This window comes from Musa acuminata, chromosome BXJ3-11 (genome assembly GCF_036884655.1).
Source record: "Musa acuminata AAA Group cultivar baxijiao chromosome BXJ3-11, Cavendish_Baxijiao_AAA, whole genome shotgun sequence".
Classification (NCBI taxonomy): Eukaryota; Viridiplantae; Streptophyta; class Magnoliopsida; order Zingiberales; family Musaceae; genus Musa; species Musa acuminata.
Genome location: NC_088359.1, coordinates 22461697 through 22486918, shown reverse-complemented (window position 1 = coordinate 22486918; position 25222 = coordinate 22461697). Strand labels below are relative to the sequence as shown.

Below are 25222 nucleotides of genomic sequence, written 5' to 3'. Positions count from 1 at the left end.
AGATCGCTGCTCCTTACCTTGAGGTCGGGATGTCTTCATCTTCCTCGCCTTCTTCCTCTTCGGGTCGGTCGGTTCTCAAGATTAGCAACTCAGGTTCCGGTAGTTCTAGGATAGAGGTGATTAGTTCTTAGTTGGGTGGCTTGCCCCTAGCGGATTTGAAGGCCTTCGTAACCCTTCAAGTGATGAGGTCATGGCACGATGTTGAATCGGTGGTGATCGAGGAACTCTTAGGTTTGATTCGGGATCGTTACAGGATCCTGAAGAATTATAGGCTTCACGCTCCACGTCCTGGTCAACATCCTTACTATCCGTTTCCCAATGGGTTTGGGCTGACCACGGATGCTCTTAAGGCGGGGTTGTGGTTTCTGTTGCACCCGGTTATCGAAGAATGCCTCCGCTAGTGGGGGATCTCACCGTCCTAAATGGCATCGAACTCCTGGCATTACCTAGTGGCTTTCCTCGAGGAGTGTTGGGGGGCGAGGATCGAGCCGACCCGAACTCTTTTCTTAGCCCATTTCCGCTTGTACAAGGGGCAAGGCAGGTATAACTGTTGGGAAATCTTGAGAGCGGCATCACATGCGTAGTGGAAGAATAGAAAACAAAATCCTCAATTCCCAAAGATATGTTCGTCGTCGTGCGAATATTGGTGTAAAAAAATCCACGAAATAGAAAACCATGTGTAAGATAGATTTTGTTACCTAGGGAGATCGTATATCCCTTAATCTTTGCAGATCTCTAGGAGAGGGTGAAGGAGATTAAGCGTCCTCCTCTCTAGCAGTGATCCATACAGTAGGGTTGTGATGACGCTGCTCTGAGGTGGAGAAGGGAGAGGAGAATAGGAGAAGGCAACCAAAAAGGATCTAGCTTATGAACCACTAGTCCTCTCCTATTTATAGAGGTCCCCTATCAACTTAACCCTAATGGATTCTCCCCTATTGGGTATTGGATCTCCATCCAAGTACCCAAGTCTCTTAGATGAGTGGATCTCTATCCAATAATCTCTCATGGGCTCTTATTGGATCTCATCCAAATGATTCAATAATTCAGGGGCTTATTAGATATCCAATAAAATAGAGGCTCCGGTGGATATCTCATATCCGAACCTCTACTCATCGCAATGCCTACTATATGCATGTGACCCTCTAGGCCCAATATCGAGCTAGCCATAAGTCATACCTATCAGAATTCTTTCTGGCTCAGTAAATTATTATCTCCATAATAATTTACTCGACTCATCGACTGCGGACGTACTGGGCCACTACGCCACAGTCCCCAGACGATACAAGGGAATCCAATCTATTGGACCTATCTATCCTCAGTTATCATGTACCTATAGTCCCTCATCTATCTAGTATCCCAAAGATCGTATACCAGGCATGGTGTTGTTAGACCCATATGGTTTATACTCGAGTCCCGCTCTAATCGGATTCTCCCGGAAAACTCTTTCTCTCTCAATCTGAATAACCCTAGCTAGGGATTTGTCTGAGCAAGAACATATGGGACATTACTCTCATGACACCAAGAGTGGATGATCATCTATCGATACTCAATAACTCTCGTAAGGTTGACTATCACTCCTGATGACCAGTTGTGATAGATCTGAGACATCCAAACCTATAAGTCAGGTATCAAAGAGTGGAGCACTCATACAGGACATCCTTGGTGTCTCAAGTCTAAGGACCAGATACACCATTGGGACTACGGAATCGCTATCTGACAATAAGACATCATCAACCATTCAGCGTTCCGTAAGCAGATCAATTAGTGAACTCATTCCCCAATGAGCACCTGTATTATATCCATAGTGTCCCCATACGAGCAGTTATGAGACCAGCTGCATCCATCATATAGACGGGTATACAACACACCAGTCTGTCCGGTTATCTTGATATCCTTTTCGAGTAATCTATGACCGGGATTCTTTAGGATTCGTGTTTAAAGATGAATCGGTCTCATTATTGTGATCTTATTATGATCTGATTCCCATTGCACAGATCCAAGGACATCACTATATATATATATATATATATATATATATATATATATATATATATATATATATATATATATATATATATTGCTAGTCATAGGTGCCCAACAAGCCAATCACGTGAGTGATGACACGTGTGACTTGATACAGAATCTTTTTTGCTTATTATATTTTGGCATATATCACTTTATAACTATTGCATATATATATATATATATATATATATATATATATATATATATATATATATATATATATATATATATATATATTGTGATGTGCTTGGATTTGTGCAATGGGAATCGGATCATGATGAGATCACGAAAATGAGATCGATTCACCTTTAAACACATATCATAAATAATCCCGATCATAGGTTACTCGAGAGAGACATCGTGATAACCGGACAGACTAGTGTGTTGTATATCCGTCTATATGATGGATGTAGCTGGTTTCATAGCTGCTCATATAGGGACACTAAGGATATAGTACTGGTGCTCAATGGAGAATGAGTTCACTGATTGATCCGCTTACGGAATGCTGGATGGTTGATGATGCCTTATTGTCAAACAACGATTCCATAGTCCTAATGGTATATATGGTCCTTAGACTTGAGACACCAAGGATGTCCTATATGAGTGCTCCACTCTTTGATACCAGACTTATAGGTTTGGCTATCCCAAATCTAGTACAACTAGTCATTGGGAGTGGTAGTCGACCTTATGAGGGATATTGAGTGTTAATAGAGGATCATCCACTCTCGGCGTCATGAGAGGAATATCTCATGTGTTCTTGCTCAGACAAATCCTTGGCCAGGGTCATTCGGGTTGAGAGAGAAAGAGTTCTCCGAGAGAATCTGATTAGAGTGAGACTCGAGTAGAAACCATATGGGTCTGACAGCACCATGCTCGATATACGGTCTTTGGGATATTAGATGGATGAGAGACTATAGGTACATGGTAATTGAGGACAGACAGGTCCAATGGATTGGATTCCCCTATATCGTCTGGGGACTACGGTGTAGTGGCCTAGTACATCCGTAGTCGATGAGTCAAGTGAATCATTACAGAGATAATAATTCACTGAGTTAGAAGGAGTTCTGACGGGTATGACTTATGGCCAGCTCGATATTGGGCCTAGAGGGTCACACACATATGGTAGGCATTGCGATGAGTAGAGGTTCGAATATGAGATATCCAACGGAGCCCTTGTCTTATTGGATATCCAATAAGCACCTGAATTATTGGATCCCATGGACGAGATCCAATAAGATCCCATGAGAGATTATTGGATAGAGATCCACTAATCTAAAAGGCTTGGGTTATTGGATGCAGATCCAATACCCACTAGGCGAGGATCCATTAGGGTTTGACAGGGAACCTCTATAAATAGGAGGGATTCAGAGCCTCATAAGCTAGAGCTTTTGCTTGCCTCTCCTATTCTCCTTCCCCTCTCCACCTCAGAGTAGGCCTGGAGTTTTTGAGGAGCGTCGTCGCAACCCTACTATGTGGATCACCACTAGAGAGGAGGATGCTTGACCTCCTTCACCCTCTCCTAAGGATCTGTAAGGAAACAGGGATATACGATCTCCCTAGGTAACACAATATATTCTATATGCTGTTTTTCAGTTTCACGGATTTTGTGCACCAATCTTCGCATGACGATGAACATCTATTTGAGAATCGGGGATTTTGTTTTCATGTTCTTTTGCTGCGCATGTGATGTCGCCCCCAAAGATTTTCCTCATAGTGGTATCAAAGCCAGGTTGTTCGTGCGATAGATTGGTTTTAAACTGCGTGTGTTGTGTTTTAGAGAAGCTTTTGACATCAAAATCGTTGACACAAAAGCGGAAAAGAGCAGCAACTGTTGCTGCCCTCGCTGCCGTCATAGATGGCAGCACTACTATCTGCGTGCAGGCAGGCAGCCTACAACAGCAGCCGCAAGGACAACGACGCCTGCGGTCGCTGCTCTCGTGTGGTGATGCGCCGTAGGGCAGCGACCCTTGTGGCCGCTGCTCCCGTGAGCAAAAACCCAGTAGGGGCGGCCGCCCGGCGAGGCTGCATCGCCTACGAGCGCTACCTAGCGGGTAGAACCGCCCGCGAAGGGGACAACGCCCACAAGGGGGCCCGCCCGCGGGGGCGCCCAACTGCAGGGGCAGCGCCGCCAGCGGGCGTGCCGCTTGCAGGCAAGGGCAGCGACCCCGCCCTCCGTCGCACAACCCACCGCCGGTAGGGTGGCGGAGGCCGCGACAGCAGCAGCAACAGGGGAGAATGAGGGCATTAGGGTTTTCTGGACAAAAGATAGTTTTGCCCCACAGAATTTGAGAAATTTTAGTTTCTGTCTTTTGTCTAAATTATGAAAATACCCCTAGGAATTAAGAAATTTCCTATATGTCCCTGATTTCATAAAATACTAATTAATTAAATAGTTTAGTTGATTATTATTTTTATTATTATCCAGTAGTCCTACATAATGATGATTATTTATACATGTGATGTATGATGTGTGGACGGATGATCATGGACCGTGTGATATGTGTACCTGTGATTATTATTATTGGGGTCTACGAGCTTCCATTATATTTCTTGTTTATTGTCGGGCCTACGTGCCTATGATTAAGTTGTAATCACATGAGGAGGCGCAGGGGGAGCGCGTGGATGCGATAGCGGGACCCACGAGACGGACGATCGCGATGCATGAAGATGCATCGAGATGTCGACGGAACCGACGAGGATGAGATGGACGATCACAAGGCATGGAGATGCACCGTTGCACACATAGATCTTGATGTGAGTGATTAGGCCTACTGGCTCGGGCCTAATCACATTAAGTTGTGGTCCATGATCATCTGGTGTGATTGCTTATACACATACTAGATATGTATATATATTCATATGCGATGTAGATATATATTAAATATGTATATGTGTGACATATTATATTAGGAGACCAAATCATAGAAACATCTCTCTCGATAATATTAAGTCGGTAAACGTGAGGCAATAAGATTGACCCACGTGGTCTTCCATCGTTATAAGTAGGAACCGATTCCATATGTAGGTTGAGTTGGTCGAGTCCCTCGAGACTCACCTATATCACGATTCGCTATCTTTCTTACGACATAGAGATGTCACCAGTGACCTGAGGACATGGTATGCTTGGTCGAGTCCCTTGAGGGTATATCATGAAATCAGACTCATCTTGTAACGAAGGTGTTGACTTAACCGAGCATCATGGTTGGTCGAGTCCCTCGAGACCATGATGATTCGGAGGCTGAATAGGACGGGAATCACAAGGAGTTGTGATCGGTAAGAGTTGCCTACCTTTTAGGCTTAGTGTGATTGGTCGAGTCCCTCAAGGTTACACTAAGACACTGATTGGATCCTGATCCCCACTAGAAGTCTGCCGGAGACTTCCGTTTCACGTGCTGAGGGTGTCGTGTGACTCGTTAGTAAAATAGTTGGAGCATATTAAGATAGAAGTTCATATCTTGATAGTTTATTTCTTAAAAAATCTGCATGTTATTCATTTCTGCTGCATCTTTATTTTCAAAAAATGTCGCTTTCAAATCCCTTACGTGGCATACTTGATGTCAACCGCCTCACTGGTCCAAATTATACGGATTTGCTCCGTAACTTGAGAATTATTCTCACAACAAAGAAAATCGTGTACGTCCTTGATATAGTGATGCCTACGCCCGAAGAAGGGGCAAGCGAGGATGAGATCGCTCGCTACGTAAAGTACATTGATGACTCTACTCTTGCTCAGTGCTATATGTTGGGCTCTATGACTCCTGAGTTACAGAAACAACATGAAAAGATGGATGCCAAATCCATTCTCCTACATGTCCGTAAATTGTTTAGGGAACAGGGAAGGACTCAACGATATGAGATATCTAAGAGCCTCTTCCGCGCTAGGATGACTGAGGGGACACCGGTTCAGAACCATGTCCTAAAGATGATTGAGTGAATAGAAAAACTCACAGGTCTAGGAATGGTTCTAGACGATAACTTGTGTGTGGACATTGTGCTTCAGTCCTTACCAGATTCCTTTTCACAGTTCATAATGAATTTTAATATGAACAAGCTTGAGGTGACTCTCCCAGAGCTCCTCAATATGTTGAGAGAGGTAGAGAGTACTATTAAGAAAGAGAAGCCAGTTCTCTATACTGGTGAGACCAGAAAGAAAAGGAAAGCATAAAGGTCCCTTAAGAAGGGAAAGGACAAGGGCAGACCAGGTAAAGAAAATGTTGCTAAGAAATACCCAACAAAGGACAAAGACTAGTGCTTCCACTATGGTAAAGATGAGCACTAGAAGAGGAACTGTAAAGAGTACCTTGCAGAAAGGGCGAAACAAAAGCTTGATGAAGCTTCATGTATATATCATGAATGTAAATGTGTCCAAGAGGAAACGAGATGAGATGAATAGTGCATACCTGTGACATTGTAGGCTAGGTCACATCCATGAAAGAAGAATTCAAAAGTTACTAAATGATGGATATCTAGATCCATTCGACTATGTGTCATATGCAACTTGCGAGCCTTGCCTTCATGGAAAACTGATCAACTCTCCATTTAGTGGAACTAGAGAGAGAGCCACTAAGATGTTGGAACTCATACATAGTGATGTGTGTGGACCCATATCAACTCATGCCATTGGTGGTTACTCTTACTTCATTACCTTTACTGATGATTTCTCAAGGTATAGATATGTGTACTTAATGAAGTATAAGTCTGAAGCCTTTGAGAAATTCAGAGAGTATAAGAATGAGGTGGAGAACCAGACTGGAAAGAGTATCAAAACTCTTCGATCAGATCGAGGAGGTGAGTACTTAAGTACAGAGTTTACTTAGTTCCTCAAGGACCATGAGATATTATCCCAATGGACACCTCCTTATACACCTCAGCTCAATGGTGTCTCTGAAAGGAGAAATCGTATGCTATTAGACATGGTATGGTTCATGATGAATTTCACTGACCTACCCATCTCATTCTGGGGATATGCCCTAGAAACCACAGCTTACCTTATGAACAGAGTTCCAACTATGTCGGTAGTGTCTACACTATATGAGATATGGAAAGGGAAGAAGCCTGATCTTAAGGTTGTTAAGATTTGGGGCTGCCCTGCCCACGTTAAAAGACACAACCCCGATAAGTTAGAATCAAGGATAGAGCGATGCAAATTTATGGGATACCCCAAGGAAACTTGTGGGTATCAACCATTACTCTCTTCACTCGTGCATTGACAATACGGATCGAGACCACCAGAGCATCGTCGTGGTTCGGGAACTCGGCTTCTTCGGCTCCGAAGGTGATTTTAGGGCCTGGGCTCCGATCTCGGTCGTTTCTTTGTCATGTTGCATGCATAGGCCTTCCATGTTGTAGCACTAGTGCCTCTAGAAGCCGGCCCATCGATAATGACGTCAATCTGCTTCTCGATCGGACCGTTGGGGCATGGAGACACTTCTCTCGATTTTTTGAGGTAGTGCCCAAGATGTCCTCTCTAGATTAGCTCCTTGATCTGATTCCGAAGGTCACGACAATCCTCCATGTTGTGACCATAGTCTCGGTGAAGCCTACAATATTTAGACCGATCTTTGTGAGTGGTTTTCAATGGGTTGGGTTCCCACAGGAGTTCCTTCTCCCTAATCTGGGGAAAGATTTCGGTGCGAGCAGTGTTCAAGGGAAAAGGAGGGGCCTCGGGAGTGGTATCTCGGGATGATCAGTTCTTCTTCGGGGTTGTGCCATAGGTGGGTCCGAGATCGTTCCTCGGGCTTGCTCCACTCGTGGCATTTGGGTTTTGTGACACTGGGTTGATTGGGGGCATATTGGGTGGCTACGAGATGAAAGCGGGTAGGGTCGGGGGAGGAGCCACTAACTACACAAGCTGCGAGATAAGTGGGGTGATTGTTTGCATCATCCCTGCCAAGGTTTGCACTTGCTTCATGAGTTTGAGAATGCCACGAGCGAGATGATCGAGGGTCCCGAGGTGTCTCTAGCGGGGGGAGAGCCCGGGGTCATTGAATAGGCGCTAGTAGCGATCCAACATCTATGTCACAACACCCGCATCCCCATGAGCAACAGGCGGCTGCCCTCGAGGCCCGTGGGCATTATGGGTCGTCGGTGGTTCTTTGGCGAGGCGAACTTCTTCGTCAACCACAAAGCATTCCTACGACATTGGCCCTCCTTTTAGTGCCAAAATATTCCATGAACTTAAGGCCGTGGCCACATGGTCGGTACGACTTGGTCCGACTGGCGAGGTCCAAGACCATCTTGGAGATGAAGGTTTCGCCTAATTCGGTCGAGCTCGGTTTTGGTGGGGATGCGTCTCTTCCGCGAGCCCATCTATCTTTGTCGCCATCGGGTTCCTACGCACGAGCCTAGGTCGGGATGGGGGGGGATCCCGACTTAGGCCCCTCTAAAGCTCGAGTCAGTGGTTTATTAATATTCCAGATGCCCCTTGTCAGATGTTGGCAAGAGGTTTTTATCATAGCTCCTAGGGGTCAGCTGTCGTGCCCCTTAAATTTATTATAGATCAACAACACATTCTAGGATCCGATCACTCATTTGAGGACACTGAAAAAGCATTCAAGTCATTTCCATATATTCCATAATCCATAAGACCTGTGTAGTTTATAATCATACCATCATATCACATAATGAGTCACAAAATTCAAAGCCAACTCAACTAAACTATAACCACATCATCCAATAGCATGGGAATCTATACAATCACAAACCCAATATGTACCACATGTTTATATCATTACACAATTTAAACTTAACATTCCCAAAATCCTGATATGAGAGGTACTTTTCAAATATTTACAAGATACATCAATCTAGAGTTGTCGTTGATATTTTATTACACACAAAGGAACTTATATAATATCAAACTATCAAGTACGAAATGTTTGTCCCAAAATCTTCTAGCTTTCCACTACCTCAACCCAATTTACACATTTTAGCGAGCGATAAGCTATCCTAAAAAAATTATATAGCAACGGGGTGAGCATATAAAGCTCAGTAAGTGACTAACATATCCATAGCAAAGAGGACAATTTTCAAACAAATAAGGTTTCAAAATCTAAGGCAAAGATACAAGAGTTCAAATATAGTCACTCGACAAATGTAGAGTTACAATGTCATTTCATTCGAAACATTTTTGTTTATAATATTGGAGTAAGGGCTAATTGGAGTAAATCATTGACGTAATGAAATATTTTGGAATATATCAATAATGAATGAAATGCTTCGGAATATATCAATGACATATGAAGCATTTCGGAGCATATCAATGGCATATGAAGTATTTCGAAGCATATCAAGGACGTATGAAATGTTTCAGAGCATATCAATAACAAATGAAACATTTCGGAACATATTAATGGCAGATAAAATGTTTCGGAACATATCAATGGCATATGAAGCATTTCAGAGTATATCAACGGTGGATGAAATATTTCAGAACATATCAATGGCAGATGAAATGCTTCGAAACATATCAATGGCATGTGAAGCATTTCGGAGCATATCAAAGAATAAATATGAAACAGAAGCTTAAACGTCATATTTGACGTTGCACACATTTCATTCTTATCCAAAGCACATAACCAAAGCTTTGGATATCATATCAAGTAGATAAAAGGTGAAGTGGGATCTCAGACATAATCTCCCATGTCTGGGAGTGTCATCCATCCATGTTTGGATGAAGCCAAAGGGGGTCGGCAGAGCATCGTGGGCTCTAAGCACATACCCTTTACCATTTCTGGCAAAGGTCCAAATAATCCCTTTATTATTTCTAGCAAAGGTCCAAATAATCCCTTTACTATTTTTGGCAAAGGTCCAAACAATCCCACAAACACCAGAGTACAAAAAGGCATTGTGAACAATAAGGTTGGTATATATCGGAAACATATACGGAACAACGGAATGCATATGCCTATACGAATCATTACGATGCAAACATGAACTTTACATGATAGCTGTAGGTGTATAAATAATTAAAGGACAAAAGTATATAGAAATTCAAGGCAATAATGAAAAGCTAAACTGAAGTAAGGGTTTTTTGCCGAAATCAATTTCCAAAGAGAAGAAATAAGAAGAGGCGAAATCGACTAAAGCTCGATTCTGATAGAATTTAAGAGGCACATTATATGAATTATTTGAATAACCAATTATGCTCCAATTTGTACCAAATGGTATCATTCAAAATCTTTGTCAATCTAGTTTTAGGTAAATTAAGTTTTGCAAGAATTGGAATTGACAACAGGGAGTTATAAATAATTTCGTAGTGAAAGGTCGGAAAACAACAGCTCTATTTTACTGAATCTATAGGGTCAAAGCAAACAAATGTTTTCAGTTTGCATTGTACTCCAAAAATTTCAAATCAGATAATTACAGAAATAATTTTGAGTCTAGTTTCTAATAAATCATACTTTGCATGAATTTTAGTCCCCAACAGAAAGTTATAAGTAGTTAAGTAACAAGAGGTCAAAAATTATAGTTCCTGTTTTGTAGAATCTATAGGGTTAATTGAAATAGAAATATTAGTAAGCATTTAAACTCTAAATCATTCAATCTTAGTATCAAAATAAAGATCTTTGAGTCTACTTTCAAATGGATTAGGCTTTATCTAAATCAGAGTTTAATGCTAAAAGTTAGGTCCGAAATAGTGCATCGAGGTCAGATTACTGAAAAATTTTAGATTCATGGCTTTATATAAAAACAAAAGAAAGGTTTGGTGCTAAGCTAAAATCTTTTAAACTATGAAGAATTAAAATGAAAATAGAGATTAAAATTACTATGAGACAGGGTTAGAACATTTGTCTTAAATAAATTTGAGTCCCAAAAGTGTGGAATTGATGCAAAACCTCGAGTCCCAAAACTTCTTCTTCTTCTTCTTCTTCTTCTTCTTCTTCTTCTTCTTCTTCTTCGTCACAAACCAATGTTAGCTGCAGCTTCTTAAGTCTTCATCCTTTTATTTCTCCTCTAATACATTAGATTTAGCTAATATAAGGGTTACAAGGTGGCAAGCATGCATGAAAGGGGCTTAGGTGTCATCCATAGAATAAACATAGGTAGCACCATTAGGTTAGCTAGTGACACATGTTCACTATTTTTTTTTCTTTAACTTAAATCTGAATCTTTTATAAATCATATCAAATTTTTAATATTTACTCTTAGGTCCTTACATTACAAATAAGCCCTTATAATTTTTTTTTCAAAAATGAGGGATGTTACATCGATCGTATACGGCCTTTGCGCGACGACCGACCCCCTGGGCAGTGAGTGTACCTTTGGGCATCCGCCACTCGAGATATGAGGGACAGCATCATGCGGCGTTGTCTCGAGCTTCCCAGAGTGGTCCTTGTTACGACGACGCTGGTTGGCTCGACGCCAGACGACACGGGAGGAGGATAGTTGTTATCCCGAATTTCTGGTGGCACATCCGACGTGGCTCCGCGTCTTCCTTTCAAGACCCATACTCGGGTTGACATGATGGGAATCGTGTCCCCGTGGGGTAATCCATAAGAGTCAATTAGCTGAGGAACACAGAAAGTGGACTTGTGCAGCCAATGTTGATGAACATAAACGTGTTGTCATCTGCATCTAAAAAATATATGTCGATGGAAGAGTTCATCAATGAAGATTGTTTAGTATTCTTAGGTCTCTCTTCTTCCTTTTGAATGGTTCTAAGTTGGACAGTAGGGTGGTAAGTCAAAAGCATAAATCATTTTAAAACTTCAAAAAATCACATCAATCATTTATCAGTAGACCTGTTTGTGGATTATCATTTAACATTCTCAATCGATAAGGTCTTTTTTTTTTTTTCTATCACTGACGCCTGCAGTCATTCATATCGATTCAAACGGATTGATCAAATTTATATTCCTTAGTTTATCGTCAATTACATAATTATTATTTTTTTAATTTAGAGAAATAGTTTTTAATATGAAAAAGAAATAGAAGAATTTTTAAAATTTTCTTTAAATGAGTAATTTATTGTAAGATAAAAAGAAGTTGAAAATTCAAAAAATCTTTCTTGGACACTCAAGTCAATGGTGACATCCTTGAGTTTTAGGTTCGGAGTCTTCTCAGTCCAAATAAAAATGATGGTATTAAAGGTTAAAATTATAATTGAAGTAAAGATGCGAAACATATAATATTTTATTTATAATATGTGATTGAAAAAGGATTATGTACCTTTCATGGTGATTCGGATATCTTTTTAGTATAATAATTTATAATGGAGTAACGATGACAATGAAATGAATGACAGTTTGATAGGAGAATAATGAATGACAATTAATAAAAAATAAGTATCTTGAAAAAAGAAAAAGTTTCTCTTTAATTAGTCTGATGTCCCAACAATCATTGCAACACATAATGAGAACCGGTGACACCTGAACTCCATCCAAATTGCTCTGAGAGCTCACGAAAGATAGCCTATCCACCAACCTAAAAGAGAGACAATTAGGTAAGCAGATGTGCACTAATCATGCGTATGATTAGGCAAGAAAGTGGCTACACGTATTTTTTTTTGCTTCTTTCCTCCTCCTTGTGTGAAAAGGTTATGTTAGGAGAATATTCTTAGAAATATCAGGTGAAAACATACATGCTGAAATATAAAGATTTGTGCAAGCAAATTTGACAGTCAGCATTATAAGCTACTAAATGGGATATTGTCATATCATTGAGATTCCTGTTGAGCATGAAATTATGGTAAATGGATTTATAAGTATGGTGATCATTAAGTACAATTACTATGCCAAAAGTTACATTAAGATTACTGGTTATTTGGATACAATGGATCAGCACCCTGTCTATAATTCAGCCATGGAAGAGAGCATTTTGCCAAGCACATGTCGACATGCTGAGACTGCTGATAACAGTCCCTTTGTGGTCCATCTCTTTAAATTACTAATATATGTTTCATGTGGTGTACAGAATCCATTGAGCTTTGCTTATTTTATGCCACAGAGTTGCTAAGTTCTTGACATACACAGGAACTTACAACTATTGATTACTCTGTTTTTGTTGCGAGAGTGGCTTCCCTTTCAAATATGTCACAGACAATAACTTCTTTGAATCGATTATGTCGAAGCATTTCTTGATAGGACAAAAGGATTGGCGCCTTCACCTTTGTGACTTGTTTCCCAACTCCTCACATTGCCTCAAATGAAGTCTTAGGAGTCTGCAACTTCGTGAGGTCTTTTGTTAATATTTAAGTTTAAATATTACTTGATTTAAGTATAAATCTTACATCTGTCACTATATAATATTTTAATTAATATTCTTCTCTTTGATTGGTTTACACTTTTAAGGTTCAGATTCACCTGTACAGATGTTAAAGAGTTTAATGTATAAGATTCTGGGATTTGTCGCAACCCAATCAATTTTGGGTTGGGTTGGGTTGGATTGGATTAGGATTGGGAAGTCTTAACCCCACCCTCAATTTGAACCAAGATTCCAATAGAAAGATAAACCATGAAGCTACTAAATACAATTTAAATAATTAAGAAAAATCACAGAATGGAAAAAATATTAGGGGATTAAAGTAGAAAAAATTAGTTTATCCTCTCATTGAAAAAGTAATGTTATTAAAGGAAGTTTATTTTTTATTTGATCTTGTGACACTGTTTTTTATAGTCACACTTATTACAGAATGGTGGATGAAACTCACACCACCCTATCTCATGACCCATGATAACTTCCTCTTGTTCTTCAAGAAGATGACATGCTTTGTTTAACTGTGTCATATAATTACGATAAATTAATTAGTTAGATCATATCTGATAAAAAATATTATGTTAATTTTTTAAAAAAGTTAATAGCTATTATTTGATTCTAAGATAGAGTCTCACTTTAGTTGTTACCGCTCAAAAGAACAAAAATGCTTGTGGCCAAAACTATTGTAAGGTTGATAGAGAGGGGATTTATTATTTTAATCCATTCTTCCGATTTGTAGAAAACAGATAATTTTTTTGATATTTTAGATATATTAGATAGATGAATCTGACCAACCAAGGCTATTATATTTTAGATATAATAGGTATGAATCTTGTGAATTTGTTTTGGCCCTATAGATCTTAATTAGTTATCTTAATCACACATCCAAAAATAGCATGAATACATAAAACATTAATCTATGGATTACGTTTCATAGCCACTTACTAGATATAAACGATTTATATTTTTATCTAATAAAATTTATATATTTAAAATATTGATATGATCGATACATTATACTCGCTTATGAAGGCCGAAGGATTAAATCCTCATTTGATAATTTTCGAAAGATGATAAATACCTTCGCTACTAAAGAATTTGTCAGATCATCGTAAGATCATAGGATTAAAATGCACCATCATTGTTTGCCCTTTGAAATTAAAAAAAAATAATAATAATAAAAAAGAAAAGATTGATGGATATGAAGAAGTGAAGCTTAAGATTCGTGAGAATATGAAGACAAAATTTTCCTATTTGCCAAGTCGAATATTTCTTTGATCATTTCTCAGCCTCATTTCCACCCGGAATTCCTTGAGGTCTCTCGAACACAGCCACATGCTAATCTCGATGCACTTTTTATGCCGACAAAAGATTTAAATAGGAAGTGTATGACAAAGCATACGCATCGAGTGATTAATTACAAAAGAGTCTCATATATTTAATCTGCTTATTTAACGAGAAAGAGACTTTATTTAATGGCGACACCTCTGATCACATGAAGCTAATCATCGATTGAATCGAATCTAATTCTTCTTGCTTGTGATAGTTAAGAAAGATATAAAAGGACTATTGCCGACATATGAGGCATTTCCGATATAACAAAAATAAATATAACCAAAAGTGAGAGGATATGAGAAAATGTTTTGATTTCTTTAATTATTCTCACCACCATTTCCCCATCTGATCACTGTAGGAGAACATGCAGCGATGGTGGCCACGAGTGAACTCAACGGCGGCTTCCTTTGAAGATATGTTCTTTTCAAAGGCTATTTTTGTTGAAGACAGCCCATTAAACTTTCATCAATCCATGTTATGGGGGAGGGTCAATACAATAATAATAATAATAAAATCATAATTCATTATTATTTAAGATCGATTAAATGAATTTTTTTATTATCATCGTGTTCTCTCAAACATCATATTCATAATTAAATTAAAAATACTTAAATTTTTATTTATATCTTTTAAAAGAATCTTTTTAAGTCTCTTTTTATTTTTGCATAGTAATTGTTTAGTATCTTCTAACTATATATCTTCTTAGCGTATATCAATATCATCTTAAATTAATTTTTTTATTTTATCTTATATTGAAATTAATCTAATTATTCATATATATGTTAGGATCGGAGGGGCACTAAGAGGGGGAGTGAATTAGTATAGCGGATTAAAACTCGTAAGTTTCAAAACGATTTCGTAAACGCATAGAGATTTCGATTTGACAAAGAATGACTTGGTAAAAGTAGCTCGAGTAAAGTAAGGAGATAAAAATCAAAAGTTTGATGTTACGTAAATAAAGGTTTCAGAAAGGTAAACACTCACACATTCAAGGAACACACTAATTTAAAATGGTTCGGTCAAATGACCTACATCCACTTGCAAAACCTTCTTCGATGAGGCTCCCAACTTCTACTAGCAAATCACTTTGAAGGGGAAGGACAAATACCCCTCTTACAACCTTTTACAAGTGGTTCACACTTTTACAGATTTTTCAAAGAGAAAGAGGGAGTTTAACACTTAAGCTATTGAAAACAAGACTTGTTAAAGACTTTGCTAAGGCTTTTTCTCAATCTCTAACTTTTCAAAAGGTGTTTTCTCCGCTGAGAATTGAAGGGTATTTATAGGCCCTAAGAGGATTCAAATTTGGGCTCCAAATTTGAATTACTTTTGGGTTCCCGGTGCTGGCGGTGCCACTGCCAGTTAGTGTCTGACACCGACAGTGTACTGTTGGTGCCACTACCTGGACTGTTCCGGCTCACTGGTTGGGCTCCAAACTTGGCCCAAACCAATCCAAACTCGAGCCCAATTGGCCCCTAACCGGGTTATAGGATTAACCCGTAATCCTAACCCAAATTATATGCAAACTATGAAATTAAGACATAGCCCTAAACAAATTGTAACCGGCAACTTCGAGTTTCCTTCCGGTGAGCTTTCCAATGAACTTCCGACGGACTTCCGATATACCCTCGGATTTCTTCCGGTGGGCTCCCAGTAGGCTCCCAGTCTTGTGGGGAGTTCAACGAATCTTTGGTAAGTATCCGAACCATCTTAGTGATCTTCGCGAACCTTCGATGATCTTTTCGGCAGACTTCCGATAACTTCGGCAAGTCCCTGATTCTTTCTCGGTTGGTTCCGGCAACACTTCCGATGATTCTTCGGATTTTCAGCGGACTCTCGAACACCCATCGAACTTGACTTCGGTAAACTTCCTTTATGTCTTCATGCTATCGTAGTTAATCCTGCACATGTAAAACATACTTCGATCTAGACAATTAATCCTAAGCATCTAATCAAGTTATCCGGCATGTCATTAGTCCCTCGACGCTTCGTCCGATTCTTTGGTGCATCGTCCTCTCCTGCAACCTATTGCCCAATCAGTCAGTTGACTCCGCAACTACGATATCCTTGGTGTAATTTCTACTCTTCTTGGCCCAATGCCCGAATCCACGGCTCGAAGCCTTCTATCGATACATCGACCGATCCACCGGTCCAACATCCAATCTTATGAAATTTTTCTCCGGCCTAATATAATTTTTCTATTTTAATTGTCTCATCCTGATCAAAGCATCCTGTGTCACTCAAAACATAGATTAAAATATAAACACATTTTGATTAGTTTCATCATCAAAATTCGAAATTTAATTATATATATATATATATATATATATATATATATATATATATATATATATATATATATATATATATATATATATATATATATAAAACTTGGCATAACGAACCGGAGCAGCACCGTTCCATTCCATTCTATGAGGAGAGGCACAAAGAAGAAGGTCATAAACAACAAAGAGGAGCAGCGTGAGGCATCAGATCCTGATAGGATAACGTGGGACTGGTGCAGGCGCATCATAATTGTGGTGTACTGTGGGAAGCGTAATATGGGGACATATCTGGCCTCGTCTCAACCTACCATCATAGACCAAACAAACTGGGCCCCACTAAGCTTGGATGCCACTCCAGACCTTGTCAGCATCGGTTAGTAGCAGCACTCATCGTCTCAGCATCAGCTGTGGACGAAGCAGACAGGGAAAAGAACTGGGGACATGACTCGGCCTGCTGACACAGGGCCAGCTAGCTGTTTGTTTAGGTTGGCTACCCCCTTTTCTCTTCCTCTCACCGTACCTTCAAGGAGACAGGGGGAGTCTGCTAGATTACAATGGATGTCACTTTTGGTAACCCTCAAAAAGCAAGGAATATAAAGTTGTAATGAGGGAAGAAAACAATAATTGAGAGAATAAAAAGAGGGGGGAGGGGGGGGGGGGGGGGGACTCATTGGCAATTCCGCACCCTTTCGAAATTTATGTGGATCTTTTAAGAAATAAATCCCGATTATCCTCTAATATCGCTGTCTTGGTTTTGTGGAGGCATATGATGTATTTTAGCAGCTAGAGAATTTTCAGAACTTATGAGACTATTATTTGCAGTGAACTCTCTGACACTCAGATTTGCTACCGTTCAGAATTATGGTTGTCTTTATGCTCTACCGTTGAGAACTCATGAGATGATTCTCGGATACTTCAATTCAATATGCTCTAAGAACGGATGTGAACTGGCTTGTAATAAACTCTACCTCGGTGGCCGTCACCTCCTTGCTTGGGGATTGTCCATTTTGCTTTCCCACTAATTATAGGATACGCAAACGCACGCAATGTTTTGGAGCTTCCTTCCAAGTAGCAGACACACCCAACCACCTTTAATTATGCATATCTAATCAGATCGCAGGGGGGAGAGATGCTGAAACGAGAGAGTGGAGAACAAGATAATGAAGGTCAGATTCTCCCATATCACGGACTGACTGTGGCTGCTCGATATGCAAACAGGTAATACCGCGAACACCTGTTCCCACAAAGCCAATCGGAGCAGCCTACCCCTTGGAGCTCTGCCGGAGGCGTGGTTTTAGATGCTCCACCCATGACGACGACGAATACGTCCCCTCGCACATCTGTTGAACAAAGGCTGGTGGCAAGTCTCACTCACTCTATCTGGTGGGTCTCATGGGATGAGAACATGGATTCACTGTAGGGAAGGAAGGCTTGGATTGAAAGCTTTCAAGGAAAAGAAACATCGCATTCTTGTAAGTGGGAACAAGGCCTGTTTGACTCCTGTTACCTGGCTTGCAGCACTTCAAGGCAATAACTCTTTGCCATTTGGGAAACGGTCACTCTTTGAGTCCTTCACAGACCAGGAAAACTGCAAAAGCAAAACTAGATCTCTGGTACCGACTTAATGACTACGTTGTTGTTCATTAATGACAAAGATTGTAATCCCAAAAGCTTAGGATACAATATATATTTTAATACCGCTTCTCTTGTGCTCTTGTCTTAAATTTAAAGCATGGATGAAGCCCCAATGTGTTGTTCAAGAGTATTGCTAAGTACTAACTAAACATGAGACGTTTTGACGACAAAGATTTGATTGAATTGTTGCTATTTTCAGAAGCTCAAGTTGTAAGTAAAAGATTCAATATCTTTATAATTTTTAATAATAAAACTTTAATAATTTTTATTTTTTTAAATTTTTATTTAGATACTTTATATATATATATATATATATACATCTCTCTCTCTCTTTCTCTGAAATGATGGTATTACTGAATGCACTTTAACCTTGAAGGATTTTACAATAGAAATAATAATTACTTACTTTCTAAAATTATTTTTAACATATTTATCAAAGTTTTTCCTGAATGTCTGATTACTTATTAAACTATACTAAACTATTCGTCTTATAAAAAAAAGGAGTAGGAAGATTGCACTTACTTCCAGTGTAACATTTATTATTTCTTACTTCATATATAATTCAAATGTGCATTTAAATGTAACATTAATTTATTTATTTATTTTTTCTTGCACTACTTATGAATATTTTAGGAATTATAGTAAAAAGAATTTTTTCTGATAAGTTACTTAATAATATCTTGTACCTCCAAAGCAAAAGTGCGAGAATATAAGGCATTACGATACCCCGCTTCCTTTTCCTGCTCCGCACGCCCCTCCCAAAACCAGCCCCACTTGCGCTCCGTCTCCAAGTCCTGTTCGCTCGATCCGATGATGGAAACGGCGGCTGCCGCTGGCGGAGGCGGCCCGGGCTACGCGGACTCCGTCGAATCCTCCCCGCGCTCCCGCGGGGGCGACTCGTGGGACGAGCCAGCCTTCCCCTCCGCTGCAGCTGGCCGCCTCCGGTTGATGTGCAGCTACGGCGGCCGAATCGTCCCCCGGCCCACCGACAAGTCTCTCTGCTACCTTGGCGGCGAGACCCGTATCGTCGTCGTCGACCGCCACTCCTCCCTCCCCGACCTCTCGGCCAAGCTCTCCCGAAACCTTCTCGGCGGCCGCCCCTTCTCCCTCAAGTACCAGCTCCCAAACGAGGATCTCGACTCGCTCATCTCGGTCGCCACTGACGAGGACCTCGACAACATGATCGAAGAGTACGACCGTATCCTCGCTGCTGCCGCCGGCGCTAGCGGTGGCTCCAACCGGTCCTCCCGCCTCCGGCTGTTCCTGTTCCCCTCTAAGAGTGAGTCGTCGCCTACGTCCTCGATCGGGTCGCTTCTGGATGACTCCAAGTCGGAGACTTGGTTCGTCGACGCGCTCAATAGTGCCATGGGCGGGATGGGGATCGACGGCCTCCCTCGCGGCCTCTCCTCCGACTCGGCCTCCGTCAATTGCCTCCTCGGCCTCGAGGACGACTCCTCCGTCCACTCCCATGGTGGCTCCGCAATCGCTTCGTCAGGTGTCGTCCGCGGCGGCGCTCACTCGGAGCTGCCCGAGCGTCTCGTCCTGTCGCGCCCAGACTCGTCCGGCAAGCTCGCCCGACACAGCCAGGACGTCCACTCCATCCCGGACTCGCCGATGCTCGACACTACTTCCTCCTTTGGGTCGGCCTCCTCCGTCCCTTCACTCTCCAATCTCCCGCCTATCCGTGTTCGCCCCGACGACCGCCCGTCCGATCCCCGGATCGCCGGTCTCGATGACCACTTCGCCCAGATGAACCTGTCATCCGGCACCGTGGCTGCCGGCGGCGGACAGAGGGCGGACGACAATTTTAAGGAGCCATCTTACGCTCCCGAGCTCCAACCCTCTCCGTCGATCCCCCCCTCTGCTTCCTCCGCTTCCACCTTGACCATCTCCCCCACCGAAAACCCTAGCAAAGCTTTCTCCTCTGATGACGAGAAGTCCGACCACGGCGGCGTCCGGAAGCCGCTGCAGCATCGTCCTCCGGACTTAACTCAGATCGAAGCGCTCTCGTACGATTCAGGTTCAAGGTATTGATCCTTCTCCAAACTACTCTGGACAAAAGCTATAAACTTTTGAAGGCTCTTACAGAAAAAAATTGCTCTTTTCTATTCATCTAGAACGATGTACTTGAATGCCACCTCTGATCCAAAACGAGAGCTCCCGGTCTCTTCCGATCCCAGCAATCGCATCCCGATTCTGGCCACGGACGCTGCAGGTTACCAATTGCCCTCATTGCAACCAAAGCAATTCCACGAGCAACAGCTTCATCCCCAGTTTCATCATCAACAGCAGCAGCAGCAGCAGCAGTACATTCCAGCGAACCCCCACTACATCCACCACCCTGGTACCGGGGGTGTCATCCCCGTCCCGTCTTACTTCCCAGTTGCCACCCACACTATCCAGCAACCGCCGCAAGCCCACGCTTACGATCCCCAAATGCCCCTGTACTACTATCCTGTTCGGCAGACTCCATCATACGATTTGGCGGCAATGCAGCCCGGTTTGGGGGATCCCAATCTGATATCTTCAGCAGCAAAACCTGCCTTGCCGGTGCCTCGTGTCCCTGCCAAGTCTGAATTGACTGCGAATTTGTATAGGACCAACGCCCCATCCCCTGCTACCGCATTGCAACCCCCGCTGATCCATGTCGCGGCGGACCAAGCCCACCCATATGCCACCGGCATGGGGTATCATGTGGTGCAGCCGCATCATATTTCTCAGTCCCCGGCAACGATGGTTAATTATGGTTATGACTTCGCTGGTGATCGTGCTCACCCTCAGATGTACTACTCTCAGGCCACTCCATTGCCCGTGAGCTCGGGTGTCGTGATCGCCGATGGGACGGCACCGGCTGATGCCAAGGCAACCAGAGCATCATGAACCCAAGTCGGGGAATTCTGGTAAAAGACGAGTGAAGAAGAAAGAAGAGGTTCCGATTGAGGTGAGGGAAGTTTTACGGTCTATTTACTATGAGTTGCGTTATTTGTCTTTTGCTGATATGCCTCTGTCGTGATAGGAAGAGTCCCGTTCTTGTATCATCTTTGTCACAGGAGTTAGGGTTCATCCATGAACCCTGAGTCCACATAATCTTTGCACTTTGAGCAGATACGTACCATGTTGCTCTGGGATTGTTGCCTATTAATAAATCATACAGCAGTATTTGAATGCACTCCCACTGTGTCTCTGAGAATTCCATCCCTGCTCCAGAAGTAAAGAATGAATGATGCTTTGCTCCAGAAGTAAAGAATGAATGATGCTTTGCTCCAGAAGTAAAGAATTCCATGATGGACATCATCTGGACGGCGAGTAATTAATTCCCTGATTGGTCCCTGTTGTAGAAGAAAGCACCACCGGCCAGTAGATCCTCAGCCTGTGTCTACCTGTATCATTTCACTGGCAATGACAGTGATGTAAGCTGGGTCATTCATTTCTTCTGACTGGATTGAGAACACAGAGAGGACCAGCCAACCTGGATCGCAGTGAGAGGGGGTGATGAGCCAGGGAGGTTCTGTGGTGGGTTTGATCTTTTATGTTGCAGCACAAAAGGGCCAGTTGGCGTGCAGCACCGGTGGTACTTGTGAGATTCACGTGACACGGTCTTTCTTTCTTTAGCAGGAATTCCCCGGCCATCTCCTGTTGTGAAGACTCGCACATGAAAGGGGTCTGCCCTGGTGAGCAGAGAGATGCGCAGAGTACGTACGTAGTTGTAGCTCCTAAGACTGTCTTGACCTGACTTGCCATAGATACTTTTTTTGATGTGGGGTGATTGGCTTTGGATTCTCTTCGACCCAAGTGTCAGAGAAAAGACTTGTGATGCAGTGAACTTGTCACAGGCTCGTTTTTAGGTTGGCCAGCCATTGATACTGGAGAACGTCGCTTTATGTATTGACACGGGGAAACCTGAAAGTATCTCCGCCACACACACTATCACGCACTAAGTACATTTTAGACATAAATACTAAGGATTAATAATATGATACGAGATCCATTTCATTACATCTCAAAAGTCTAATATTTATTATAATAATAATAATAAAGTTACTTGCTATGAGCGTTTTTCTCCTCCTAAAGCAAACTCTTATACTTTAGAATGTGATGTAAGTGCAATTGATGATTTGAATTGTCAAGTTGAGATACCTTGGCATGTAAATAGTATCATACAGGATTGTTAGTGTCGCTAAGTGGAGTGTTCTACTATATGATTGTAATTTTGATGAACAATCCCTAGTGGTGTTTCTTGTGTTTGGTGTGGTGACTCACCTAGTTACCCCTCCTAACATAACATAACATGATGACTTGAATTAATAATTTTTTTATTAAATAAAAAAAAAGGTATTTATACCAAAGGACATGTATTGTTTTCTCCTTTATTATTACATTGTGCTTCTAAAAAATTTTAGAACAATAATATATATTTAGTAATATGTTGTTGAGTAGGGTAGTCTTGAGCAAATCAGATGGTACAATATAAAATGATAGGAAGAATATCACAAATGACTGATAATACAATGAAAAATGTTAAACACAACCTACACAAGTTAGCAAATCATACATACACATACAACATCATATATGCATCATTATTGACAAACGGGATGCTCACATCTTTTAGGATGTCAAACTATCATAACGATTGACAGAGTGATGTCTTACAGGCTACAGTAATGACACATCTCCCCTATCCCTAAGCAGAAGACCTCCTGTTTGATGGTTCCTTGATCCCTCAAGTCTTGAAGCCATCCAAAGATAATCAATCACCTTATCAATATTGGCATTTTGCCCTCAATACGAAATCAACTGTCCCTCTATTTAGTATTATACATTAATCAGCATACTCATATCACATAAAATCATACATTAGCATGTACATAAATATATTAATGACATAAGGCAAGATGTGGTGTCATCATTAGACTCAATCAAGGTCAAAGCCGGTGAATATTGCAAAGGGGTTTAATATGCAAGGAAGACAGATCAATCAGTTTTGATAAGTTTTATTATTATTTTAATTTCTCTTGTAGCATTTATATTTGCATTTGTAAGGGGTCTAAATCAACAATCTAAGGTTATTATGGTGTTTAATTTAGTTCAATAATCTCATTCTTATCATTTATATTTTTCTTTTTTTTTTGCATTGCTGGGATTTTTCTTTTTTTCTTTTATGTATTTTACTAAAGTTTTCTTATTAGTAAAGTTTATTCTGGTTTTATTACTGCACATGCCACTGATCTAGCCCACTAGGTTGGGCGACCAAGCTGGCCCGCCCGAGCTGACTTGTGCTGGCTCGAATCAATCAGGAGTCAGTTGGCTTCGATCATACGAGAGGATCGAGTTCAATCTGGGTGGGTTAGACCGCTGCAGGTCAAGGGTGCCTAGACTGGCCAAGCAAGGAGCCCAGCCCATAGCCCTTCTAGGCCACTGAATTTGATTGCACTCGGGTTTTCATAGTATATTAATAACAAATAAAATATTTTAAAATATATCAATGACATAGGATGTATTTCAGAGTATATCAATAGCATATGAAATGTTACAGAGCATATCAATGGCATATAAAGCATTTCGGAGTATATCAAGTACGTATGAAATGTTTCGGAGTATATCAATAACAAATGAAGCATTTCGGAGCATATCAATGACGGATGAAATGCTTCAGAATATATCAATGACATATGAAGTATTTTGGAGCATATCAATAGCAAATGAAATATTTCAAAACATATCAATAGTAGATGAAATTTTTCAGAATATATCAATGGCATATGAAGTATTTCGGAGTATATTAAAGAACAAATACGAAATAGAAGCTCAAACATTGCATTTGACATTGCACAAATTTCATTCTTATCCAAAACACATATATAAGCATATAAGCAAAGCTCTGGATACCATATCAAACAGATAAAAGTTGAAGTGGGATCCTAAATTCCCACGTTTGGGAGCGTCATCGATTCATGTCTGGATGAAGCCAAAGGAGGCTGATAGAGCATCGCGAGCTCTAAGCATATACCTTTTACCATTTCTGGCAAAGGTCTAGATAATCCCTTTATCATTTATGGCAAAGGTCCAAATAATCCTTTTACTATTTATAACAAAAGTCCAAATAATCCCACAAATACCAGAGTATAAAAGGGTATTGTGAATAATAAATTGGGACATATCAGAAACACATGAGATACAATGGAATATATGTGCCTATACGAAACATTGCGATATAAATATGAACTTTACATAATAGATTCAGGTATACAAATAATTGAAGGATAAGATATATGATAGAACCCTTACAGATTCTAAACTTGGGGTTGATCTCTTTAGGGGATCAGCCTCCTTGGAACTCTATAGGGGTTCCTCCCTCCAAGTTGCTGCTCAAAGGCTGCAGAAAAAATTCATCTATTGTTTAAGAAAAGAGAAGGAATACATGACTATTTATAGGGCTTCTAAACCCTAACTCCTAATAGGACTCCTACTTAAGACTCTTACTTCTAACCAACTCATAATAGGACTCCTACTCAAGACTCCTATTCCCTTACAACTCCTAATTCTTCTCTAAGAAAAAATCTCCTACATGAATGCCCCTCTCAATTAGGACTCTCCTAGCTAGAGTCCTAACAAAATGTCTCTCTCAATTAGGACTCTCCTAGCTAGAGTCCTAATAGAATGTCTCTCTCAATTAGGACTCTCCTAGCTAGAGTCATAACAGTTTTACATGAATGTCCCTCTCAATTAGGACTATCCAAGCTAGA

The 25222-nt window shown here is 40.9% G+C and overlaps 1 protein-coding gene across 1 annotated transcript; it reads left to right on the top strand.

The window, feature by feature from the left end:
• The first annotated feature begins 19201 nt into the window (after nucleotides 1–19201).
• Nucleotides 19202–21645, top strand: LOC103971361 (uncharacterized). The gene is made up of 2 exons (XM_009385360.3): nucleotides 19202–20503; nucleotides 20594–21645. The coding sequence occupies exons 1-2, from the start codon at nucleotides 19287–19289 to the stop codon at nucleotides 21354–21356; spliced, it is 1980 nt and encodes a 659-aa protein (XP_009383635.1). The 5' UTR covers nucleotides 19202–19286; the 3' UTR covers nucleotides 21357–21645.
• The last annotated feature ends 3577 nt before the right edge of the window (nucleotides 21646–25222 follow it).